The 22,597-nt window shown below is 62.5% G+C and overlaps 3 protein-coding genes and 1 long non-coding RNA gene across 9 annotated transcripts; 3 read left to right on the top strand and 1 right to left on the bottom strand.

Moving 5' to 3' along the window:
- Nucleotides 1–3,145: 3,145 nt before the first annotated feature.
- On the bottom strand, nt 3,146–19,443 carry ARRDC2 (arrestin domain containing 2). 5 transcript variants are annotated; one of them, XM_068919588.1, is made up of 11 exons: nt 19,220–19,423; nt 15,742–15,878; nt 13,685–13,756; nt 11,489–13,561; nt 6,041–6,107; nt 5,749–5,896; nt 5,294–5,396; nt 4,726–4,982; nt 4,163–4,322; nt 3,860–4,011; nt 3,146–3,754 (listed from the first exon to the last, which is right to left on the bottom strand). In XM_068919588.1, exons 4-11 carry the CDS (start codon nt 11,742–11,744, stop codon nt 3,701–3,703), a joined length of 1,197 nt encoding a protein of 398 aa, XP_068775689.1. In that variant the 5' UTR covers nt 11,745–13,561; nt 13,685–13,756; nt 15,742–15,878; nt 19,220–19,423; the 3' UTR covers nt 3,146–3,700. The 5 variants fall into 5 exon arrangements, with proteins under 5 accessions (XP_068775689.1, XP_068775691.1, XP_068775688.1 ...); XM_068919590.1 differs by lacking the exon at nt 13,685–13,756 and having other exon boundaries at nt 19,220–19,443; XM_068919587.1 differs by lacking the exons at nt 15,742–15,878; nt 19,220–19,423 and adding an exon at nt 15,131–15,269.
- Nucleotides 7,583–8,774, top strand: LOC138062298 (uncharacterized). The gene is made up of 2 exons (XR_011136351.1): nt 7,583–7,722; nt 7,809–8,774. It is a non-coding gene; the product is annotated as an uncharacterized lncRNA (long non-coding RNA).
- On the top strand, nt 14,960–16,423 carry PEX11G (peroxisomal biogenesis factor 11 gamma). Its single transcript, XM_068919592.1, has 5 exons — nt 14,960–15,076; nt 15,151–15,339; nt 15,515–15,693; nt 15,916–15,966; nt 16,102–16,423. The coding sequence occupies exons 1-5, from the start codon at nt 15,014–15,016 to the stop codon at nt 16,325–16,327; spliced, it is 708 nt and encodes a 235-aa protein (XP_068775693.1). The 5' UTR covers nt 14,960–15,013; the 3' UTR covers nt 16,328–16,423.
- LOC104146206 (ectoderm-neural cortex protein 1-like) lies at nt 18,639–22,511 on the top strand. Of its 2 annotated transcripts, none has more exons than XM_068919584.1 (3): nt 18,639–18,714; nt 19,100–20,915; nt 21,915–22,511. In XM_068919584.1, exon 2 carries the CDS (start codon nt 19,115–19,117, stop codon nt 20,882–20,884), a length of 1,770 nt encoding a protein of 589 aa, XP_068775685.1. In that variant the 5' UTR covers nt 18,639–18,714; nt 19,100–19,114; the 3' UTR covers nt 20,885–20,915; nt 21,915–22,511. The 2 variants fall into 2 exon arrangements, with proteins under 2 accessions (XP_068775685.1, XP_068775686.1); XM_068919585.1 differs by having other exon boundaries at nt 18,676–18,844.
- Nucleotides 22,512–22,597: the final 86 nt, after the last annotated feature.

Genomic DNA, 22,597 nt, shown 5'->3' with positions numbered 1-22,597 from the left:
TTGCAGCACAAACATATTTTGCTCGCCGGGGTTGAGCTGAGGATAGAGGCAGCCCGGGAGGCACCGGAGGGCTCCCCCCGCCCACGAAACCCCCCCCCCGCTTTGCTTTTTGCTGCACGAGTCCCTCCCGGATGCACGGAGCAAAACCCCTGGGAAAGCAGGACGAACCGGCCCGGGAACAGCTCCGCGGTGTCGAAAACATCTCCGCGCCCGGCGCCGGCCGCTCCGAACCGCCGCCGGGGCCGAGGTCTCCGCCGGGGCTGCCCGGAGCCGGCCCGGCCCGGCCGCGGGCTGTCGCCGCTCTGCATCGCTGCTCCCGGCGCTGCCTGCGCCCGGGCAGCCGCTCGTCGGTGTCTCCCCCCCGCCGTAACCTGCAGCGGTTCAACGCGCCGGGGCTCAGGCTTGCGGACTGCCCTTCGCGGCCCGCCGCCTGCGCCCCGCTCGCTGCACGCCAGCCCCCCCGGGCCTTGCCGAGCTGCCTTGAAACCGGGCGGGCGAAGCGCCGCTCCCGGGCTTCGTGCAGGGCGCCGGCTCCCACCGCAGCAGCTCGACCACCGCCCGCGGGCGCCCTGGCCCCGCAGCACAACCCCCCCCCAGACCCCGACCCGCCGGGCGCCCTGGCCCCGCAGCACAACCCCCCCCCAGACCCCGACCCGCCGGGCGCCCTGGCCCCGCAGCACAACCCCCCCCCAGACCCCGACCCCGACCCGCCGGGCGCCCTGGCCCCGCAGCACAACCCCCCCCCAGATCCAGACCCCGACCCGCCGGGCGCCCTGGCCCCGCAGCACAACCCCCCCCCAGACCCCGACCCGCTGGGCGCCCTGGCCCCGCAGCACAACCCCCCCCCAGACCCAGACCCCGACCCGCCGGGCGCCCTGGCCCCGCAGCACAACCCCCCCCAGACCCCGACCCCGACCCGCCGGGCGCCCTGGCCCCGCAGCACAACCCCCCCCCAGATCCAGACCCCGACCCGCCGGGCGCCCTGGCCCCGCAGCACAACCCCCCCCAGACCCCGACCCCGACCCGCCGGGCGCCCTGGCCCCGCAGCACAACCCCCCCCCAGACCCCGACCCGCTGGGCGCCCTGGCCCCGCAGCACAACCCCCCCCCAGACCCAGACCCCGACCCGCCGGGCGCCCTGGCCCCGCAGCACAACCCCCCCCCAGACCCCGACCCCGACCCCGACCCGCCGGGCGCCCTGGCCCCGCAGCACAACCCCCCCCCAGACCCCGACCCGCCGGGCGCCCTGGCCCCGCAGCACAACCCCCCCCAGACCCCGACCCCGACCCGCCGGGCGCCCTGGCCCCGCAGCACAACCCCCCCCAGACCCCGACCCCGACCCGCCGGGCACCCTGGCCCCGCAGCACAACCCCCCCCCAGACCCCGACCCCGACCCGCCGGGCGCCCTGGCCCCGCAGCACAACCCCCCCCCCCAGACCCCGACCCGCCGGGCGCCCTGGCCCCGCAGCACAACCCCCCCCCCAGACCCCGACCCCGACCCGCCGGGCGCCCTGGCCCCGCAGCACAACCCCCCCCCAGACCCCGACCCCGACCCGCCGGGCGCCCTGGCCCCGCAGCACAACCCCCCCCCCCAGACCCCGACCCCGACCCGCCGGGCGCCCTGGCCCCGCAACACAACCCCCCCCCCAGACCCCGACCCCGACCCGCTGGGCGCCCTGGCCCCGCAGCACAACAGAGGAGGCGCCCAGCACCCAGCCCGGGGGCACCCGCAGGAAAGGAGGCCGGGTGCCGGCGTGCAGCAGCCCCACGCGCCCCGGCTCCGGAGCTGCCGCCGGTGCCGAGGCCACGGCCGCGGCCCCGGGGACAGAGCCCGCCGCTGGTCCCGTCCGCACGGGCCGCCGGAGCCCCGCGAGCGCCGGCCCCGAAACCTCGGTGATGGGCGCTCGCCGCCCCGGCCCCTCTGTTTATACATAGACATGTTTGCGAGCCCCGGCGAGGCCGCTTCCAAAACAACGGCGGCCGCTGATTTTCCATCGGCCGAGGCAGCGGCCGGTAAACAAGCGAGGAGCCCCGGGGCCGGGCCTGGGGCGCCCGGCGGGAGAACAACAGCCCGAAGGAGGGGGAGCGGCGGCGGGATAAAAACCACGGGATGTTTTATCTGCTGCGGACGCGGCGAATAACAAGGCGATCTGCGGCCGGGCCCGGCGGCAGCTGCGGGGCGGCGCGCCTTTCTGCCGGGGCTGGAAGGGCTCCCGGGCCGGAGGCGGCTGATCCCCGGCCCCTGCCAGGCCGCCCCGGTGCCCGGCACATTCTGTCCCCGCCGGCGGCCAACCCGGCCGCCGTGTCCCCCCCTCCGCCCCCCAACCAAACACCCGAGGACCTGGGCACGGCAGGGTCCCCGGCGCATTTTACCGGGTGGTTTTGGAAGTGTTTTCCACCCACGCGCGCCAAGCGCTATAAATACACCCCGCGCGGTAAGTGGGTAGAGCCGCGCCGCCGGCCGGCACCGGGTCCCCGGCGCTGTACAGTAGCGCGGGGTCCCGCCGAGCCGAGCGGATCCCTTTGTGCATCCCGGGCATGTTTCCCGACCGGGCACCGCTCTGCAAAACAACCCCCCGCACGGATAAAGCGCAGCGGCACAGCCGGCCCCGCGTAGCCCGCCGGGGTATTTTTAGGGCACCGGGAGCGCAGCGGGGGGCTGGCACGCTCCTGCCCTGCGATCGCTTTACACGAAACCTGGGGGGGGGGGAAGCTGGGGGGGGGGGGCGAATTCCTGCTGCAAAAACACCTCCGGCTCCAGCGGCCGCGTGGTGGCTTGGCCCGGCGCCCGCTGGCGTTGGGTTCCCTGGCCCCGGCGCGGACGCGGCTTCCCAGAAAGGAGGCCGCCGGCCCGTGCCGGGCCCCCCTCCTCCGGCCCCGCGTGACATACGGCCGGGACCGCGGCGCGGCCGGACGCTGCCTCTGCCGAGCAAGACGGCCGGAGGCAGCCGGAGACGCCCGGTTCAATCCCGCTCTAGCGAAGGCGGCGGGCGACCGGGCGCTGCGGGAACCGCGGCTCCGACGGCTCTCGCCAAGGCGCTGGCGGCCCCCCCGGCTCAAAGCAGCCGGGCTGCGCGAGCCAGCCCGCGGCCGGCCTCCAGGCTTTATTTCCAACGGGAACTCCCAAACAAGTCATGCAAAGAGAATAATCAAGGAAAAGAGCCATTGTTGTACAAAAAGGGTTTGCAAATACAAAAGAAAGAAAAAGGCACCGGTGCCACCCCCGGTGAACAGAGCCGGCGGCATCCTCCGCTGCGCCAGCCCGGCCGCGGCCCGCGCCTCCTTCTCCCGTGCCCGGCCCAGCGCGACGCCGGCGCCATCACCGTGCCCAGCGAGCAGCGTTCCTGCCACTTGGCCGAGGGCGCCGCGGTGCCGCCGCTCTCCGCGGCTCCGGCAAGCCGAGTCCCTGCGGAGCAGCTCAAAGCGCTCCCGCGGCAGGTAGCGCCGGGCGCGCGGCGAAGCTCGGCGGCGGCCGCCTTGACCGCCGCGACGCCGGCCGACCCTCCGCCTCCCGGCTGGCCGCGCGCCGCACCTCCAGCCCAGGCGTCCGTCTGCAGCGTCGGCGGCGGACGGGGTCTCGGCGCGGTGGCCGCCCTGCTCTCACCGCCGCCTCTCGGGCGCCCTGCCCCGATTCCCGAGCCGACGTCCGGCGCGTCGGCGGGCTCCTCGTCCCGATGGATCAACCGCATGGGACGCGTCCCTCAGCAGGTCATGCAGCGCGGCCGGATGGTCTCCGCAGGCGGATTCGGATCCACCTGAAAAGCCGAGTTGAGTGGGAGGCCCAAGCAGGGCGCGCGTCCCACCCGTCCCCACCAGGCCTCCTAGCCCGGACCCCCGCGACGGGCGGGCGGCTTCGTTACCTCCGAGTACAGCGGAGGCGGCCGGAAGCGAAACTCCTGGATGTAGGTGAAGAAGGGCCCTTCCAGGACGCTGCTGAGCTCGCCGGGGCCCGGCGGAGCCAGGCTCGGCTCCGACTCCGGGCTGGACACCACCGCCGAGTATTCGGGGGGCGCTGGCGAGAGAACGGAGGCATCAGGGGAAGGGGAAACCTTCCGCTAACCGGAGACCCGCGGGCAGAACAGCTTCCCCCGTTCCCAAGCCCCCCGGCTGCCTCGGGGGAGGACCCAGAGGGGGCAGCGGGCCGGGAGGAGCCCCGCGCTCACCCTCCGGCCGCTCCGGGATGCCGCTCAGCCAGTCCAGGTTGACGCTGTACTGGCTGCTGACGCTGGACGTGCGGCTCCCGAACGGATGCAGCGGGATCGTCCCGATGACGAGCGGCAGCTCCAGGAGCAGCTTGGACGTGCCGGGAATATCCACACAGACCTCGAGAGACGGGAGACGAGAGTGTAATTACAGGAAGCTCGCTGCTGCCGTTGCCCCGGTCCGGAGGGGCAGGTACCTCCCCGCGCTGCCGGCTCGAGCTGGCCGGCAAGGACCTCTCGCAGGACGCAAAGGCAGACGCGGACGCTCTCGCACAAGCCCTCACAGTCAGATACCAGGGAGCGCAGCAGTCCGAGGGACTCGGACTTGCCCCGGTCACCAGCCCCAGCATGTCCTGCACCAGCCCAGAGCGGGCACGAGGAGTCCCGCCAGCTCCCGTGACAAGGGGGACCCCTCGACACGGGGCAGAGCCAGCCCGCAAGTGCTATCGAAGCTGGTGACTCTGCTGAGCAGCTCTTCTTGCAAACCACAGGCTTGATAAGCGCATCCGTGCAAGGTCCCTCACCTTCAGGGAATATTCCACCTGGATGATGCGGCAGTGGAGGATGGAGGGGCCCACGGGGGGGATCTTCAGCGCCCGCCCGTGCCACACTTCCCTCTTCCCAGCTGCGATGGAGTCGCCGACGATGCTGGTCACCACCGACTTCTTCTGCTTCTTGGTGCCCCGGGCGATGAAGGTCTGAGTCTGGATGATGGCAGCCTTGGGCACCACGGCTCGGTTTGTGCAGTTGTCAATCTCGGCAAAGATAGGGATGACCTCACCTACCAAAACAGACGCACGCGTTGGAGGAGGGGAGCCGGAGCACGGTCCTGCCCCAAGGATTCCCGTGTAGAGTTACCCAGGGCCCATCGCGCTCTCCGGCATTGCCGAAGCAAGGTTCAATCCAGCAGGAGCTGTGCCCCCAGGAGGCCGCCCACATCCGGTGGGTGGTCTAGGGCTCTCCGAAGCTACAGAGAGCGTCCGATTCCATGCGCAAAGTGGAGAGCCCAGCTCCCGGTGACCCCAAGCCCCCTCCTTGCGGGGGTTTGCCCATCACCCTTAGAGCTTCAAGAGCACCAGCGTGTTGTCTTACCTGGGGTGTAGCCTTTTCGGTCAATCTTGGCAGTCACAGAAACCTGCCCACGATTGCAATACCAGGCACGGGCAAGTTTCTCCTTAGCACCTGCCTGGGGAGCCTAGAGAAAGGGACATGTTTAAGCTATTTAACAAGAGACTGCAAAGCACAAAGTCAGCATCTCCCTGGCAATAACAACCAGCCGGGGAACATCAGCAACTTCTCAGGCATCTTATGCAAGAAGCATTTCCAATGGATTAAAGTTTAAGAGCCAAGAGACCTTTGCTTTCTTCAGCGTCCAGCCCAGGTGATGCCAGCGGGCACAAGTTACGGAGGGCAGGTATTCCCTCTGCAGTCGGCAGCACTGATTTCTCCTGCCCACCCCAACACGTCAGACAAGTTTGGTTTGGGCTCAGCGGCGAGGGGAGAGCAGCGGGGCCCGGGGGACACGGCCGCCCCGCGGCGGAGCTCACCAGCAGGGCAGGCGTGTTGATGTCAATGGGCTCGATGACGGTGAACTCCTTCTTTGCCTTCTTCACGGTTGACCAGGGTCGGTGCAGCTTGGCTTTCACCCAGTAGCGCACGCTGCCGTGCTTTCCCTCGAAGGAGGTCACCAGGGTCCTGCACGCAGAGGAGAGGGATTTAGAAGGGCTTTGCTGAGTCACATTTTCGTTTTCCAGGTCCTCTGTCCCCGCAGGACCTGTGTCATGACGCAAGCAGTTCCCCTCCTCCTTTACGTTAAGGAACCCAAAAAGGCAAACTTACTCGGGGAGCTGGAAAGTGAAGGGGAACTCGTGTCTTCCTGCCGGCAGGACGGTGACTTCACCGTTGTCTGTGGGCAAAACAGATTTGAGACGATTGTTTCTCCTGCAGGACTTCCTCCTCGGGCAAACGGCTGGGGGAGACGGACGGCGCAGGCAGCGAGCGAGCAGCGGGACGGCACCGTAACGCTTCTGCCAGGGTTAAAGCGCAGCGACGCCGACCCCGCGAGCCAGGCACGTCTCCCGGGGGCCCCCGGCATGCCTGCGCTCCGCGCCGCCCCCAGGGACGCGTCCTGTGTGTCCTCCCAGCAGCAGGGCCGGACTGCCACCGCGCTCGGGCGCTGCTTTGCCTGGAGGCTGCCCCGCTTCACGGTGAGAGCGCAGACCGGTATTTCAGATAGGTAGGGTGTCCCGTGCACCCAGTCCCCAGGGTGGTCGGTCTCTGGGTGCCCTCTGTGCCCCATATTTGGGATAGCTAGGGTGCCAGGTGCACCCAGTCTCCAGGCTATCCCACATAGCTGCTCCCTGGGGTGCTCACTCCTGATGTCCCCTGTGCCCTGGTGTTTTGGGTGCACCCACTCACTGGTGCACCCCGTAGCCAGGTTATCGCATGCACTGGGTCCCTGGGGGTGCCGGGTGCACCCAGCTGCTGGGACATCCTGCCTGCCTGGTCCCTGGGCTGCCCAGCCCCGAGGCAACCAGTTCCCTGCAGCACCCAGGCCATCCTGCACACCCACTCCCCGAGGTGCTGGAGCGGGGTGGGGGGGGGGGAGATGGTGCCAGGCCACCCGGCTGCCCCACGCACCCAGACCCAGGGCTGCCCGGTGGGGGCCGGAGCCCTCCCTACCTGGCGGGGCGAGCAGCGTGTCGCGGTGGCTGAGGAACTCCACCTGGTCGCTGTAGCTCTGCGTGTAGGCGGTGCTGGAGCCGGCGCTGCGCGACTCGGTCCAGTGGACGCGGGCAGCGCCGAGCGCCCGCAGGCGCAGCGCACCCAGCCGCGCCGCCGCCGCCAGCTCCAGCACCACGCGGCCGCCCACCGCCTGGCCCGGGCTGAAGGCGGCCGGCGCCCCCGGCTCCGCGCCCTCCAGCACGATGAGGAAGCGCTTGAGGCGGTCGAAGAGCATGCTGAGACCTGGATCGGATCCCGTTCCGCTCTGCTCCGCGCCGCCCGCCCGCCCGTCGCGCTTTAAGAGCGCCGCTGCGCGCCCGGGGGCGGCCCCGACGGGGCGGTGCTGCCGGGGCGGTGCCGCCGGGCCGGGCCGGGCCGGGCCGGGCCGGGCAAAACAAGGCAGCGAGTGAGAGCGGCGGCGCTGGCCGCCCCCGCAGCGGCCCGAGTGCGCTGCCCGGCGGCAGCCTGACGCTGTCACCCCCCCCCCCCCCCCCCCCCCCGCCCCGGCACGGCTCCGGCGGCCTCCTCTACCCCCTCGGCCTCGGCGCTCCTGTGGTCCATCCCCGCTCCGATGGTCCGTGCCCACTCCTATAGTCTGTCCCTATAGTTTGCCCCCAATCCTATAGTCTGTGCCCGCTCGGATACTCCATCCATGCTCTGATGGCCCATGCCTGCTCCTATAGTCTGTCCCCAATCCTAAAGTTTGTCCCCACTCCTGTAGTCCGTCCATGCTCTGATGGTCCATGCCTGCTCCTATAGTCTGTCCCCAGTCCTATAGCTTGTCCCCAATCCTATAGGCTGTCCATGCTCTGATGGTCCACCCCTGCTCCGTCCATGCTCTGATGGTCCATCCCTGCTCCTAAGTTTGTTCCCAATCCTATAGTCTGTGCCCACTCCGATAGTCCGTCCATGCTCTGATGGCGCATCCCTGCTCCTATAGTTTGTCCCCAATCCTAAAGTCTGTGCCTGCTCCAATAGTCCATCCCTGCTGTGATGGCCCATCCCTGCTCCTATAGTCCGTCCCCACTCCTATAGTCTGTCCATGCTCCAACAGTCCATGCCCGCTCCTACAGTTTGTCCCCAGTCACGGTCCCAACCCAGCCATGTCCTGGGCTCACGGCACCGGCCAGACTCTGCTTCCCAGGTTCTCAGCCAGCCGCTGTCGCGGGGGGATTTCTCACCGCAGCCAATACGCAAACCTGACGTTAGCAGCCCTCGCGTTCCCCTTCCCGCAGGTGAGCGGCACGCCGTGCTACATGCGGCCACGCGTTTTCCTTTCCCAAGAACCGTTCCCAGGGGCCGGAACAGGCTGCAGCTGGATCTGGGCTCCCCACGCGGCGCGGTCTGGCCAGCTGGCGGCCAAGGGAGACCGGGTCTGGGACATCGCTTCACTTATTTCTAAGAAATTGAGTACTGGCTTCCATTCAGCTTGTGCAATTACACAGGGAGCACTGCAGCTTCCCTGCGCTTTTTAACCAGGCAAGCGCTGGTTCTCCAGCAGCTCGGACTGGGGGTTGTGCGGTGCCGCTCCGAATTACATCTGCCTGGGAAGCGCAGGCCCTGCGCGGGGACTCGCTGGCCCACCAGCATCTGCTGCTTCTGGTGCTCAGCTGGGGTAAAAGCCTGAAAATTGGGAACTGCCGTTTCTCGGGGCAGATAGCACTGTTGGCAGCACCTAGAGGTCTTGTCCGGAGACGGAGCAAGGCGGAAAGGGGGCTGAGCGCCCGCCAGGAGGGTTAACGCAGCCTCAGAAACACGACTGTCACATTCGCTAAGCACCGCAGCTCTCCACCCTGGGCACGGGCTGGGGATAAGACGAAACAAGCAGGCATTAAAAACATTACTCAGCGTTTGGCTGCACAAGCCGGAGGATCTGAGAGTCGCTTCCGGGCGGGCTGGGCAGGTCCCGCTGCGCCGCGCTGGGCTGATCTCAGCCGCTGGCAACGCGTCCGGCTGAAGCCTGGCGCAGCTTGAGAGGTTCGCTGCAAGCGTCTCTCTCCGCGTGCAAGCGAAGGGCACCGGGTTTTGGGCTTGTACGTGACCGGTTGCTGCCGCAAGCACGTATAAATCCCGCAGTGGGTGGGGAGCCCCTCTCCGGCCTTTTTTGGGGGGCTCAGACCCCGGGAAAGAGCCTCCTCGCTCTGCCGGAGCAGCGCGTGCAGGAGGCAACGGCACGGAGGAAGGGCGGCCGGGGGGGGTTCACCGCCCCGGGGGCAGCTGCCAGGGGTCGGCCTCAAGCCCTGCCTGGCCGGGGGCCTCGCCTGGCCCCAAAGCTCCTCAGAAACCCGACAAACCGGGAGCAGGCACCGGCCAGGGAAGATCTCCAACTCGTCAGCCCCATCTAGAGTCCAGCTTGGCTCCAGGCGTTGCTAGCGGGAGGGGACACCCCGGCCAGGACACCCCAGCCAGCTCCAGGGGGGGACATCCCGTCCAGGACACCCCAGCCAGCTCCAGGGGGGGACATCCCGTCCAGGACACCCCAGCCAGCTCCAGGGGGGACATCCTGTCCAGGACACCCCGGTCAGCTCCAGGGGGGACATCCCGTCCAGGACACCCCGGCCAGCTCCAGGGGGGACATCCCGTCCAGGACACCCCAGCCAGCTCCAGGGGGGACATCCCGTCCAGGACACCCCAGCCAGCTCCAGGGGGGGGACATCCCGTCCAGGACACCCCAGCCAGCTCCAGGGGGGGGACATCCCGTCCAGGACACCCCAGCCAGCTCCAGGGGGGGGACATCCCGTCCAGGACACCCCAGCCAGCTCCAGGGGGGGACATCCCGTCCAGGACACCCCGGCCAGCTCCAGGGGGGGGACATCCTGTCCAGGACACCCCAGCCAGCTCCGGAGGGGACACCTGGGCCAGGACACCCCGGCCAGGATACCCTGTCCAGCTCCAAAGGGGACATCCCATCCAGGATACCCCCTCCAGCTCCGGAGGGGCTCTGCTTCCCTGATGCAGCGGATGAGACCCGGCACAGGCACACGCTCGGGCCGTGCCGAGTCAGCTCTCCGGTCCCTGACGGATTTGTAGCTGTTGCGTACCTACGGAGATTAAGCGATGCTCATCAAGGGCCGCTCGGCGTTAGGAGAAGTGTCCTGACATGCTTTTAGCCGACATGCCATAACTTTCCTGGCTGTCTCTATTAAAAAAATGGCCTCTAGATGTTTCCTTCTTACCGGGGCAGGAGGCTCTGATCTTCACCTCTGGGAAGTGCTGTGGGATCCTCGGACAGACAGGATCTCTGCACAGGAAGCGCTTATGTTTCCTAGGGATTTCTTGCATCACCTTATGCAGAAGGATCCGGGGGCGCCTTTCCTTGCCTTTGCCCATTAAACCCCTATTTCTGCCCCTCTCCCTGCTCCCCATCTAAGGTGGCCCAACAACGCACATGGAAGAGTCCCTCAGCTCCACCTGAACATCCTTCTTCCGCCCCTCGACTCGTCTCACAGCGGGGCACCCGTGCCAGCGCTCAGCACCCTGCCAGGGAGCTGCAGATAAACCCAGCTCGGCGGGGAGCCAGATGGACCGCTCTTATCTCTGCCCGGCTTCCCTCCTCCACGCTGCCTGTTGCCATGGCAAAACTCGCATTTTTGAAACACCGCACACAGAGCTGATCTCCCCAAACAGCCGCAGGGAGGGAGCAGTCACAAGGGCCTGCAGACGACGGCCCGTTTTCAGCAGCCTCTCGCTAGCTGACACCGGGAGCGTCCGTACGCTGCCGTCGGCGGCAGGGACCCCGCGGGACCCCGCGGCAGGGATTTTGGCTGCAGACGGGCACTTCCCCGCAGCCCACAGCCTCATGCTGCTGCGCTCACGTGCCCGTGTCCCTCTCACAAAGCAGAGAAGGAATCAGTGCCTGGACAGAGACAATAACATCACAACCCCCAGGGTCTGGCAAGGCTCTCGGCTCCCAGGGCGCAGAGGTGGCACGGTGCAGCACCGACCGGCACCCTGCCACCCCCGGCACCAAGCGGGGCAGGCAACGACAGGGCCATCGGAAGCAGGGAAGAGGAGGAAAAAGCCACGGAGCCATGCCTGTAATAACATCGCCGGGAGGGAGGGGAGGATAACAGAGAGGCGCTTTTGTAAGGAAAGGCAGAGGCAAGGAGCTGACGAACAGCCGGGCTGTGCCCTGTCCCTCGGCTCCGGGACGTTTCCCCCCAACTGCCCGGGGAGAACTCAAGCGGCTCATCCTCACGCAGCAGATCCGAGCAACGTGCCAGCGGGGCATATGGTCCCAGCATCGGGAAACTGAACGCAAATATTTGCCGAACTACTAAGTGCTCTTTCCGCACTTGAGAACAGACACTTCTGTTTGCACAGGGAAGCGCAAACAGAACAAAAGCCACAACGCTTTCGCGCTCACCAGCCAAGGCGCAGAGGCAGGCAGCCTCTCGCAGACCGGCAGCAGAGAAACCCGCCGCAAAGGCGACAAGAGGGTGTCCGAGAGGGACAGTCCAGTTTGCCGGGGGCAGGACCCTCTCCGGCTGGGATCCTGGCAGCCCAAGGAGGTGCCAACCCAACGCCCCGGAGCAGGGAGCCGCCCCCGTGCCGCAGCCTTACCGGGGATGAGCTGGCAGTGGCGGTGCAGGAAGGTCTGGCAGGCGGTGTAGTCGCAGTAGACGATGTTGAGCCCCACGCTGTGGCTCTCCAGCCAGTGGACGGTGGCGTGGCCGCGAGCGCACACCTCCAGCGCCCGCAGCCGCAGGGCGCCGCGCAGCTCCAGCTGCACCCGGCCCCGCAGCAGCTCCCCGCTGCCCCACGCTCGCCCGCCCTCCAGCTGCACCGCCAAGCTCCGCACCCGCCCCGGGGGCAGCATCGCTGCCGCCCGCCGTCCCCCCGGCGCTGCTGGAGGCGGCTGCTGCCGGCCCGGAGAGGGGCAGGGCGGCTCTGGAGCCCCCCTAGAAAAGAAAAACAAGAGCAAAGGCTGTGCCGAGATCCCCTAGTTTATCCCTGCCGGTAAAGTGGCCCAGCCCAGCAGGCCTGGCCCTCCCGGGGTGGATCGAGGCCCTGCTCTGCAGTGACGCTCTGGCGTTGACCTCATGTGTGTGAGGCTGACGACGTGCCGAGAAGGGGGCTGCAGAGGCGAGTGACGTGTTTTTAATCTGAGCGAGAAATAATGCGACTTCGCCTTATCTCTGAGTCACAGAAAGAGTCGATGAGCGATGGGTACGTGCCTGTGGCTCCGTCGGCAGGGTGGGGTGCCGCTAACCACGAACCGCAGCGGCAGATTTCGCGTAGCTGGAGGAATCAAAGGAAGGTTGTGTTTGGCCTTCCCATTTCAGGCTCTCCTGGGACATTGCCGACAGTGGTTGGAGAGGGGTTTCAAAAGCAAAGCCCATTACTCCTAAAGACGGTTTTAATTTCTGTGTCTGAAATTGCATTAAAGTCCAAGTCCACACGAAAAACAAAGTGAATAACCAGAGGTTCCAACAGCTCCCCAGCCAGCTGGTACCACCAAAAGGGTGATGTTCACCATTTATCCCCAGTAAATAGCAGCTGCTTCTGCTGCAGCACAGGGGACAATGCCACCTCAGGGTCACATAGCAGCCGTGAGATAGGCTTTCAGCAGATGCAAGCCCCTCTTACCACAGCAGATGATGCAATCTAGGTGTTTGCAGTGCGTCGGTGTAAGATATGGATGTGCCTGTGTGAATCTGCAAGACTTGAGTACACAACTTCTTTGAAGTACGTGTGGAGCAGAGGCTGTCCCCTTCCCAAGAGACACCGAGCACCGACTGCAGAGCCGAATCCCAGAGCAAGGCACAGGGGATTCATGAACCCAGCTATGCTCACACACAAACTGCAGTAGTTGGGACTTAGCAACCCATGCTGCAGTGCTTTGCTGCTGCTTCACAACACATGAACCAAGCCAGTTTGCATCAAAAGCCTGAGAAGAGCTTGTGAAGTTGCAGCTGTGACAAGGCAGTACTTGACCCCATTCGCTCAGCCTCCCGAGGGAGGGAGCCGACCGTCCTGCGCTCATCCCTCTTTAAAATACCTGTATGCCAAACAGTTAGTGCAAACTCAGCATTCACGAAATCCATGAGAGTTACCAACCCAACAAAAACACACTGCTCATCCCCAGGAAAACAGCCCGCTCGTCGTGAGCTGGGGAGGGCTACCTCTCTGCCCTGCTGTTCACCGACCTTTGGCCTCAGCCCTTGACACCAAACCCCAGGCAGATAATCGGGGAAGATTCCAGCCCACACACAGCCCTGAGAGTGTCTCTCTCTTTGCTTTCCGTCTCCTGCTCTCTCTGTGTTTCCCCCTGCCCCAGGGCCTGCCTAGAAGCACTCAGTGGGTCTTGCAATGACTGACATAGGGACCTGTCACCCATGTCTTTGGGCTAATCTCTCAGTGTTTATTCTTGCTGTCTCAACACCCTGTCGTGTTCTCACCTCACTCCTGAAACAAATCTTCCCTGAGGTAACACACAGATGGCCAAGAGCAGGACAGAGGAACAGTTAAGTAACAGCATTTATTGGCAGTCCCCAGCACAGGGAGTACTGGGTAGTCACCAAGGCCGGGGGAACATCATGGTGTGAAGAGCACCTTCCTCCGCACGCAGTATCCTTTCAGAGTCCCCAGGATGCAGCTCACTTGGGAGTTCGTCCTTTGGGTTTCTGCTAGGGGCTAAAAACAGCGACACACGGCATGGAGGGACCTCTCTCTCGGCTGCAGAGTACCAGCCGTGGGAAAGAGGAGGCAACGTTGGCGATTTGCTCAATGCCTCCATGGCCAGCTCTAACTGCATACCTTCCTGAGATTGCTTGCGTGCAGCTTTTGATTCAAATTCTCTCCTTCCTCTCCCATACAAATGCAATGCAACTTCAAAAAACAAATGCAGCAGGTCAAGCCACTGGTTCGTGCCCCAGAATCATTAATGTCACCTGAATAGGCTAAAGGTTCTGCACGATGGCAGTGAATGCCCATGGCTGGCACAGGTGGCTGATAAGGGGAACGTCACTTGGGGAAGTGCCAGTGCCAGAGATTAGCAGCCTCTGCGAGAGCCGGCAGCAGCGAGCACGGGGCCGAGCACGGCTACCCTGCCTGGCTTTGAGGTGACGGTCTCGTTTGACTAGATACAGACCCTGGTGGGATACCAGCCCCTTCCAGCTCCAGCCCCAGGTGCCTGGGCTGCCTCCTGCCGCAGCTTGCTGCAGTGCCCTGGTGAATCACCGCAGCCCAGAGCAGCCCAGAGTACTGGGCATTGCTGTCCCGGCCACAGAGCTCAGGAAACCCCAGTAGCTTCATCGGGCACCATGTGGGGGGTCCAAGCAATCGGCCCCGCTGCATTTCACGCTGCACCCCAGCACAGCCCAGAGGCAAGCGCTGCTCCCCAGCACAGGGAGGGCAGCACACAGGCTCCAGGGAAGCCAACAGAGCTGCAGAACTGCCAATTAAAGCACGATCCCTCTGGTTCCCAGCTCTGTCTTCCCACCTGTCTGGCTTGTGCTTGCTCAGATCACACCCCTGCCGGGACGGAATTCAACAGGGGAACACGCTGCCCTTTAACTGCGTCTTGGCCCTGCCCCAAATCACGCCGTTACCTCCGCTGGTGGACTCCGTTCACCCTTAATCTGTGCTTGATAAGTGTGGTAACAGGACTGTCACGGGACGGACAGCCGGAAGGGGAACCGAACGGTGTTCTTCCTGAGAACGCTCTATTTACAGCCGTAAAACACAATACTAACGGCATAGGAGCTGCAGCGTCGAGGCAGCGGCCCCTCCTGAACGCGCTGGGTGCCGGCTACCGGCGGGCTGCGGCGCGGCCGCCCGCCTGGGGCGAGGGCAGGGCGGGCGAGCGGCGGCCGCTAGCGTGGTTAACGAGCGCCAGGGCCGACCCACTCGGCTGTAGAAAGAGAGAACAAAACCGAGAGAGAGAGAGGGAGAGAGAAAACAAAGCGTCCCCGACGTCGCGGCCCTGACGGGGCGGCGGAGGCGGCGGCGCCGCCGGGCCCAGGCCTCGGCCGCCGTCGCCATGGAGACGCCGCGGTTTCCCCCCCTCCTCAACCCTGCTCCCGGCGACCCCCGCGCCAGGCCCCGCCCCCCGGCTGCGTGGCGACGCCGGCCGGAAGCGTTGCTATGGCGGCGGCGCTCGGCGGCCTGGTGGCCGTGCTGGAGTCCTACCGCGGCCGCGACCGGGTGGTGAGTGGCGGGAGCGGCGGAGCGGGGTCGGAACGGGCCGGGCCGGGCTCTCACCGCGCGCTTTGCCTCCGCAGATCCGCGCGTTGGGCTATGGCTGCCAGCTGGCCGGGGGGGCGCTGGCCGCGACGCGGGCCGCGCCGGCGGGGTTGCCGGGGAGCCTGCTGGCCGTGTCGGCGCAGCTGAGTCACTGCCGCACCGTGCTGCGCCTCTTCGACGACCTCGCCATGCTCAGCTACAGCCGCGGCTACGGGCTGGGGCCTAAGGTGAGCGGGGAGCGGCGGCGGCGGCGCGGGGCACGCCGGGAGCGGCGGCGGCGGCGCGGGGCACGCCGGGAGCGCCGGCGGCGGCGGCGGCGCGGGGCACGCCGGGAGCGGCGGCGGCCGCGCTGTGGTGTGTGGCGGCGGCACCCAAGCGCGGCCCGTCTCTCTCTGCCCGCAGGACGAGGACGCCCTGGTGCGCTGGCTCTCCGTGCTGGCCAACCTGGCCGACCAGCTGTACTACCCCTGCGAGCACGTGGCGTGGGCCGCCGACGCCGGCGTCGTGGGCGCCAGCTCTCGCAGGTGGTGGGCCCTGAGCACGGGGCTCTGGGCCCTCTCCCTGCTGCTGGGCGCCGTACGGTAAGGCTGGCCGGCCCCGCCGCGGGGGAGCGAGCGCTGCGCTCTCACCTGTAATCAGGCTGAAACAGTGGCGCCGTTGCAGCTGCAGAGAGGTGTTCTTCCGTTCGTCACGGGGAGAAGGCTAACGCTAGCGAATAAACTCCCTTCAGAAGAGAACTCTGAAGGGAAGACGAAGGAGGGAACTCCTGGAGAAGAGATAACTCTGAGTTGTCTTGTTTTCAGATCCTTGAGAATTTTGTTCCAATTAAGAAGAAAGCTGAGGCAGCACAAGGGGTATGATTTCTATCCTTTGCTGTGGAGCTGTTTTAACCCAAATATTTCTCGCTCAAAATAACCCACCTAGGGGCTGTCACTAATTATTATTGTACTATGGTCCATTACTAATAGTATTATTTTTATTTCCAACAGTAAATCTTCGCCTCTGAGTCAAAAGAAAATGAAAGCGCAAGTGAAGGCTGAAGTTCTGAGCATCATTAGTAGTTTGGCAGATCTCTGCAATGCCATCAATTGGCTGCCTCCAGGATTTCTGTGGGCTGAACAGTTCCCCCCATGGTTAGTAGGTCTCTTTGGGACCATATCTTCCCTGATTGGTATCTACCAGGCATCTGCAGGGGGAAATTCTGGGGCTGTGTGAACCACAGTTAAGCTTCAGGAACCCATCCTTACATGGAAAAAGGGCACGTCATGTAAGCAGGGTATGTTTTAATTTTTCTAGGTGTTGATGAGTGTAGCTCCATGCACCCTGTAATTGAGACTGGGATCAAGATGCCTCTTACAGAGAGGATTCATTAGGGTTTAAAATAGTTCTTACGGCTCCTTGTCACAGTAAGGCCATTGAGGAGAAGATTAAGCAATTTTATAGGATAGGATGGATAAAATAGGGGAAAATGAAGCTGTGTTAGGTGGAGATGTGGCCACAGTTCTGTTATACAAAACTTCTGAGGGAGAGATTCTGTGAGCTTAAGCTCCAAGCTCAGCAGTTGATGCCTCATCTGAAACTGGCAGGTGACCTGTATCGTGGAAGTTTCTCTATCAGATACGTTGGTCTTTGAGCCCAGACCAGCTGCCCTAACTGCAAACAGCAGCAAGTGACCAAGGGATGTTGTTGGGCGGTGGGTTGTTTTATTTGTGACGGTTCTGTTTCCTTAGAGGTGATGTGAGAAAGAAACAGCAACTGTAAACAACTTCTTGCTAAGCTCCCTTCTGGTCAGTATTACTCATGTAAGGAGCAATAATAGATGTTGAGACTTCTAGGTTAAACCAGAACAAGCAAAAGTGCACTGAACCTCTAGATGTGCCTTAACGGAAGGCCACGGGGTGGAGCTCTTCCACCAGTCTCTGGCAGAGCCAATGGACTTTTTTAAAAAGAAGCAAGTATATTAATCACCTTTCAAGGGACCAATCAAACAGATGCAGAGATGCAGTTTACAGTCATAATCTAAGCTGTGCCAATAATAAATGAGATGAATGTTTCAAAGGTGGCCTTGAGTGATCCTTACTACTGATAACTGGATACATGCTCTTTATCTGGCTGGGGAAAGTTCCAAACGGTTCCCAGGCAACAAAAAACATTTGTGCTGTGTTAGCTAAACCTGCCCTAGGGGTAGGCAAAGACCATCTGTTATCCAGACTTCTTTCTAGCAGGATAATTCAGAGCACCTGACTACTTTGATGTTCTTGGAGATGCATCTTTTGAAACAGTTCTGCTTAGCCTGAGCAGTGCTTGTGTTCCATGCAACTTAGTAATGGCCATGCTCCTGTTCCGGGATGGTTTACTCTTCCTTTTTTGGAAAGGACATAGGGAATGGTTTCCTACCTCTATCCAAAGAGCACAGCGAGGCCCCGATACTCTTTATCTTTTGCCTTGTTCTTGCTTCCCTGCTTGGCTGTTTGTCTGGACCTTCACCCTGCTAAATGCCAAGTCTGCCACAGGGGACACCTTAATGGCATTGCCTAGAAGTTAGTGTCATGGATTGGTAGGGCATCTGTTTGGAGTACAACCCAGAGCACAGGCAGGTAGCATCTGGAAAAGACTTTAGGTTGCACTCTAGTCACAGTGCAAGTCTTGTCTTCCAAATAGGTGGAAGACCCAGGTACCGCTTTTTATGGACAGTTGTGTCTGGCCCATTCTGTCCTTTTAAAACACCTGGGCAAACCTCTGGTGCAGAAGTAAAACTCTTAAACCATACCTTTAATTTTAATGTAGAGAAAGCACGCTGTAAACTGCTTTAAGTGTATTAAGCACTTTTCTTACCAACAAATTTTAAATCACAGCACATAAAGCACAGGCACATGCAGCAGTCTTCAAATCAGCAGTTTTGGCCCCAAATGACACATACTGTTCAGGCACCTATAGGTGGCTGCTGCTGGCTGCTGAGCCTGCCCCCAGCAGCGCTCGCTGCAGCTGACTTGCTGGTTTTGTGCACGAGAGTTCTTGGGAAGACTGAACTGAGCTACCAGGAACCTGCCAGTTTGCTTTTCTGCTGCAGCCACCAGCCCTTGTGCCGACATAGCTCTTGTCGTGCCCCGCGCAGGAAACCATGTGCTGAGCAGGGCCGGTTTGGTCTGGCCCTGACCTCCCTTCGCTAGGGTGCGGGGCGCTGCCGGCGCAGCACCGTGGCTCCTGCCTTTATGGCCCTTTATGGCAGGTGACTCAGTGAACAAAGCTGCAGCCGCGCTTTATTGCCCTCAGAGCCGCCGTGCCTCGCCAGCCGCTGCGGGACGGAGGGGGTGCTCCTGCTTGGGAAAAGCTGCCTGGTTCGGCAGCCGGCCTGCAGCCCCGGCCGCGCTATCGCGACAGCAGTGTCGCGGCCACGCCGAGGAAAGGGTTACAGAGCGCCTCGGCAGCGCATGCGCGAGCCCCGCCCCCCCCACACCGCGTTCCCATTCACAAAGAGCGAGCCGAGGGCGCTGCGGCCGCTGATTGGCTCGGCCGCGGCTCCGTCACGCGGGGCGGGGCGCGGCCAGCAGCGGGGAGGCCACGCGGCGGCGGGGCGCGGCGGCAGAGCGGGACCGCGAGCGGTGAGTGCGCGCCGGGGCCCGGGGCCGCCTGCGCCGGCTGCAATCGCCTCTTCCGCCCGCCCGGGGCAAGCCCCAGTGAGGCGCGGGACCGCAGCAGCCGACATCACCCGGTGCCGCTCGGGGCCCGGAGGTACCGGCGAGGCGAGGACCTGCCCTCGCCTTTGAGCGGGGGGCCACCCGCCGGGACCGAGCACCGTCCGCTTCCCGGCACGGCTCCGCCGCAGCCGCCGTCCTGCTGCCCCCCCCCCCACCCCCCCGGTACGGCTGCAGCGCGGAGGCCTCCGCACGCCGACCGGCCCCCTCTGCCCCCCCCCCGGGACCGAGCTGCCGCGAGGGAGAGCAGGGATTTCAGTGCTGACCCCCCCATCCCTGTTTTGCCTTTCAGAGCAGCCCGGCGACGATGTCCGTCAGCAGCCACGAGAACCGGAAATCCCGCTCGAGCTCTGGCTCCATGAACATCCACCTCTTCCACAAGCCAGGCCATGCCGACAGCCTGCTCACCCACCTGAACCTGCTCCGCAAGCGGCACCTCTTCACCGACGTGGTGCTGCGGGCGGGGAACCAGGCCTTCCACTGCCACCGGGCCGTGCTGGCCTCCTGCAGCCGCTACTTCGACGCGATGTTCAGCGGGGGCCTGAAGGAGAGCAGAGACGCAGAAGTGAACTTCCACGACTCCCTGCACCCCGAGGTGTTGGAGCTGCTGCTGGACTACGCCTACTCAGCCCGGGTGTTGATTAACGAGGAGAATGCCGAGTCCTTGCTGGAGGCCGGAGATATGTTGCAATTCCAGGACATTCGGGATGCTTCGGCTGACTTTCTGGAGAAGAACCTCTATCCTGGCAATTGCTTGAACATGCTGCTGCTGTCCGATGCCCACTGCTGTGAAAGGCTGCTGGAGCTCTCCTGGAGAATGGCACTAGCCAACTTCACCTCCCTCTGCAAGACCGAAGACTTCCTCAGGCTGCCCAAAGACAAGCTGCTTGAGCTGGTAGAAAGCGAAGAGCTGGAGGTAGAGGACGAGACTCTGGTATATGAAGCTGTTATAGGCTGGATCCGGTATGATTTGCCCCGACGTCATGAAGATCTGCCAGAGCTGCTGCGCTCTGTCCGGCTGGCCCTTCTGCCCGAGTCCTACCTGCGGAAGCAAGTGGCCTGCGAGAAGCTGGTGACCAGCCACAAGCTGGGGGAGGAGATTGTAGCTGATGCAGTGCGATGCAAAATGAAGATCCTGCAGAACGACGGGCTCGTGACTGGATGCTGTGCCCGGCCCCGGAAGGTCAGCCAGGCCCTGATGCTGCTTGGGGGCCAGACGTTTATGTGCGACAAGATTTATATGCTGGACCATAAAACCAGCGAGATCATTCCTCGTGCCGACATCCCAAGCCCTCGCAAAGAGTGCAGCGCCTGTGCAATCGGGTGCAAAGTGTACATCACGGGTGGCAAAGGCTCCGAGAACGGTGCCTCCAAAGACGTCTGGGTTTATGACACCCTCCACGACGAGTGGGCAAAAGCCGCTCCCATGCTGGTGGCACGGTTTGGCCACGGCTCCGCTGAACTGGACCACTGTCTCTACGTGGTCGGGGGTCACACAGCAGTGAGCGGTGCCTTCCCAGCCTCTCCCTCCGTCTCTCTCAAGCAAGTCGAACACTATGACCCGCAGCTGGACAAGTGGTCCTTGGTGGCCCCTCTCCGAGAAGGCGTAAGCAACGCTGCTGTGGTGGGAGCCAAGATGAAGCTGTTTGTTTTCGGGGGCACCAGCGCCAACCAGGAGAAGCTGCCCAAGGTGCAGTGCTTTGACCCCTGCCAGAACCGCTGGACAGTGCCCACCAGCTGTCCCCAGCCCTGGCGGTACACGGCTGCTGCTGTGGTGGGCAGCCACATCATTGTGATCGGGGGGGACACAGAGTTCTCCGCCAGCTCTGCTTACCGTTTCCACAGCGACAGCTACCAGTGGTCCAAGTTTGGGGACGTGACCGCCAAGCGCATCAGCTGCCGTGCTGTTACATCAGGCAACAGACTGTACGTGGTGGGGGGCTACTGCGGGGCTCAGCGCTGCAAAACACTGGACTGCTACGACCCATCATCTGAGACCTGGAGCAGTGTCACGACGGTACCTTATTCCCTCATCCCCACGGCCTTCGTCAGCACTTGGAAGTACCTGTCTGCCTGAGCTACGGCGTTGCAGTCAAAGTACCTGGCAGGTAAACAGTTATGTTTCAGCCCAGAGCTCTGTCCTCTGAAACTTTGTGCCTCACAAGGGTTAAACCCTGAGGGGTAGACATATGTGGATCCCAGCTGGAGTTGTCCTAGAGAACAGCACTGTGCAAACATCAGCTCCAGAAATGCACTTCCAGGCTAGTAGTTTGATATCTAAAACCCTGCAGGAGAAGTGTCTCTTTAGGTGCTCAAATGCTGTCGGGAGAAGATCGGTATAAATAACAGACCATATAACCTCACATCCTATTCCTTCCACGGAGTCTCAGCCTATGCAAAGATTTTGGGGAATGCTGTCTGTGAGTAGGATTGGGTGTCCTTGGTACAGAAAGCTCGTCAAGCCGACCAGGACATTATCATGCAGTCTGTCTGCAGGAGCTCAGAGATACTACATGGTGCCATGAGGGACCGGCTGCTGCTTTTAGCACGGCCTTCTCCTCCTGGTGCCACAGTTAATCTGCTAGTGGCACCCAAATAGCAGCCACTGTCTTGTGGGACATGAGGGCTACGAGCTGGTGCCAGGACAGAATTATAGCTGGGATTTAGTCCCAGAATGGTTTGCAATTGCATTTTTAAGACAAGCTCTGTCTACATATAAACACAGGGTTTCTCCACTTTAATTATTCCCTGGTCCCCTTCATGCCATTTCTTTTCTGCTACACAGCAATTAATTTCTTAAGCAGTTTGCAACTGGAATTAAACCTTTTTAGAGACTCTTAGCAGAAAAGATGCCAGTGAATCACACACCCCTGGGGGTTTATTCTTTTTCCCTTGTGAGAACTCTAGTACCCAAACGAATTTGTTTGATGCAATAAAATATTCTGTAATACCTATAGAAAATTCCTGGCTCAATACACAAAGTGAAGTAGAGGGAAACAAGTAGGAGTACTTCCACGATAGTAGGATTCTCTGTTATTTTTGAGGCCTGGGGAGTGTTCTTGGGTTTAAGGCACACCGTTCTCATAATACTCTCTTCTGCACTACAGGTTTCACATCTGATTTCACCTGTGTCTTGCTTCACCAAGGATCCAGACAGAAGACATGGGCAGTAAGAGTGCTCCCTTCTACCTAGCAAGCCTGTGAACTTCCAAGTCTGGATGCCAGCCCTTGCATGGATCTTATCAGCCTCAGAAGGGCTCAAGGCAACCCCAGCTTTGGCTTTGAACCACTTTGGAATGGGGTGGAGGGAGAGCTTGGAGAGGACCCCCGCCCCCTTGGACTGGCAGCTTGTGCTGTCCCCCGAGATGGCAAGAGGTTTCCACATTTCCTCCTAACTCATGTGATCTCAGAGCAGGAGCCAGAGGAATACTTTTTAGTTCTTTCATTTAATCCTTTGCTTTGAATTATATTTACCAGAAAGAACAAAGGAAGCTCCTAAGGGGCAGCCGGCTCTGGGCTGTGCTGCTGTCTGCGTATCTGTGACTTGGAATGCAGTCAGCACCAGAGGCAGTTGTCTGAAATGTCTTAAGACTTGACAGTTACTTGCCCATGGGCTGCTTCTGTATATTTTTTTATACAGCAGTTGTGTGTGTTTATTATTCAGCCTGGAGCTGCTTCAATAAATCTGAATAAGATCTACCGTGTCCCTTGCCTGTTCTGTATGCTCAAGCTGCAAATTCTTCCAGCCCACACTTGAGAAAATGTTTAGCAGAGGTAGCGAAAAGCACTC

This window comes from Struthio camelus, chromosome 26 (genome assembly GCF_040807025.1).
Source record: "Struthio camelus isolate bStrCam1 chromosome 26, bStrCam1.hap1, whole genome shotgun sequence".
Lineage (NCBI taxonomy): Eukaryota > Metazoa > Chordata > Aves > Struthioniformes > Struthionidae > Struthio > Struthio camelus.
The sequence above is the reverse complement of the archived record's forward strand: the minus strand, read 5'-3'. Positions and strand labels throughout refer to the sequence as shown.

Coding starts and splice junctions, on each gene's coding strand:
- PEX11G (XM_068919592.1), top strand. CDS start 15,014: ATGGCGGCGGCGCTCGGCGGCCTGGTGGCCGTGCTGGAGTCCTACCGC. Junction 15,340..15,514: donor GCTACGGGCTGGGGCCTAAG/GTGAGCGGGGAG, acceptor CTCTGCCCGCAG/GACGAGGACGCCCTGGTGCG. Junction 15,967..16,101: donor AAGCTGAGGCAGCACAAGGG/GTATGATTTCTA, acceptor TATTTCCAACAG/TAAATCTTCGCCTCTGAGTC.
- LOC104146206 (XM_068919584.1), top strand. CDS start 19,115: ATGTCCGTCAGCAGCCACGAGAACCGGAAATCCCGCTCGAGCTCTGGC.
- ARRDC2 (XM_068919586.1), bottom strand. CDS start 7,160: ATGCTCTTCGACCGCCTCAAGCGCTTCCTCATCGTGCTGGAGGGCGCG. Junction 4,323..4,725: donor AGGTGGAATATTCCCTGAAG/GTGAGGGACCTT, acceptor CCGTCTCTCGAG/GTCTGTGTGGATATTCCCGG. Junction 3,755..3,859: donor CGCCTCCGCTGTACTCGGAG/GTAACGAAGCCG, acceptor TCGGCTTTTCAG/GTGGATCCGAATCCGCCTGC.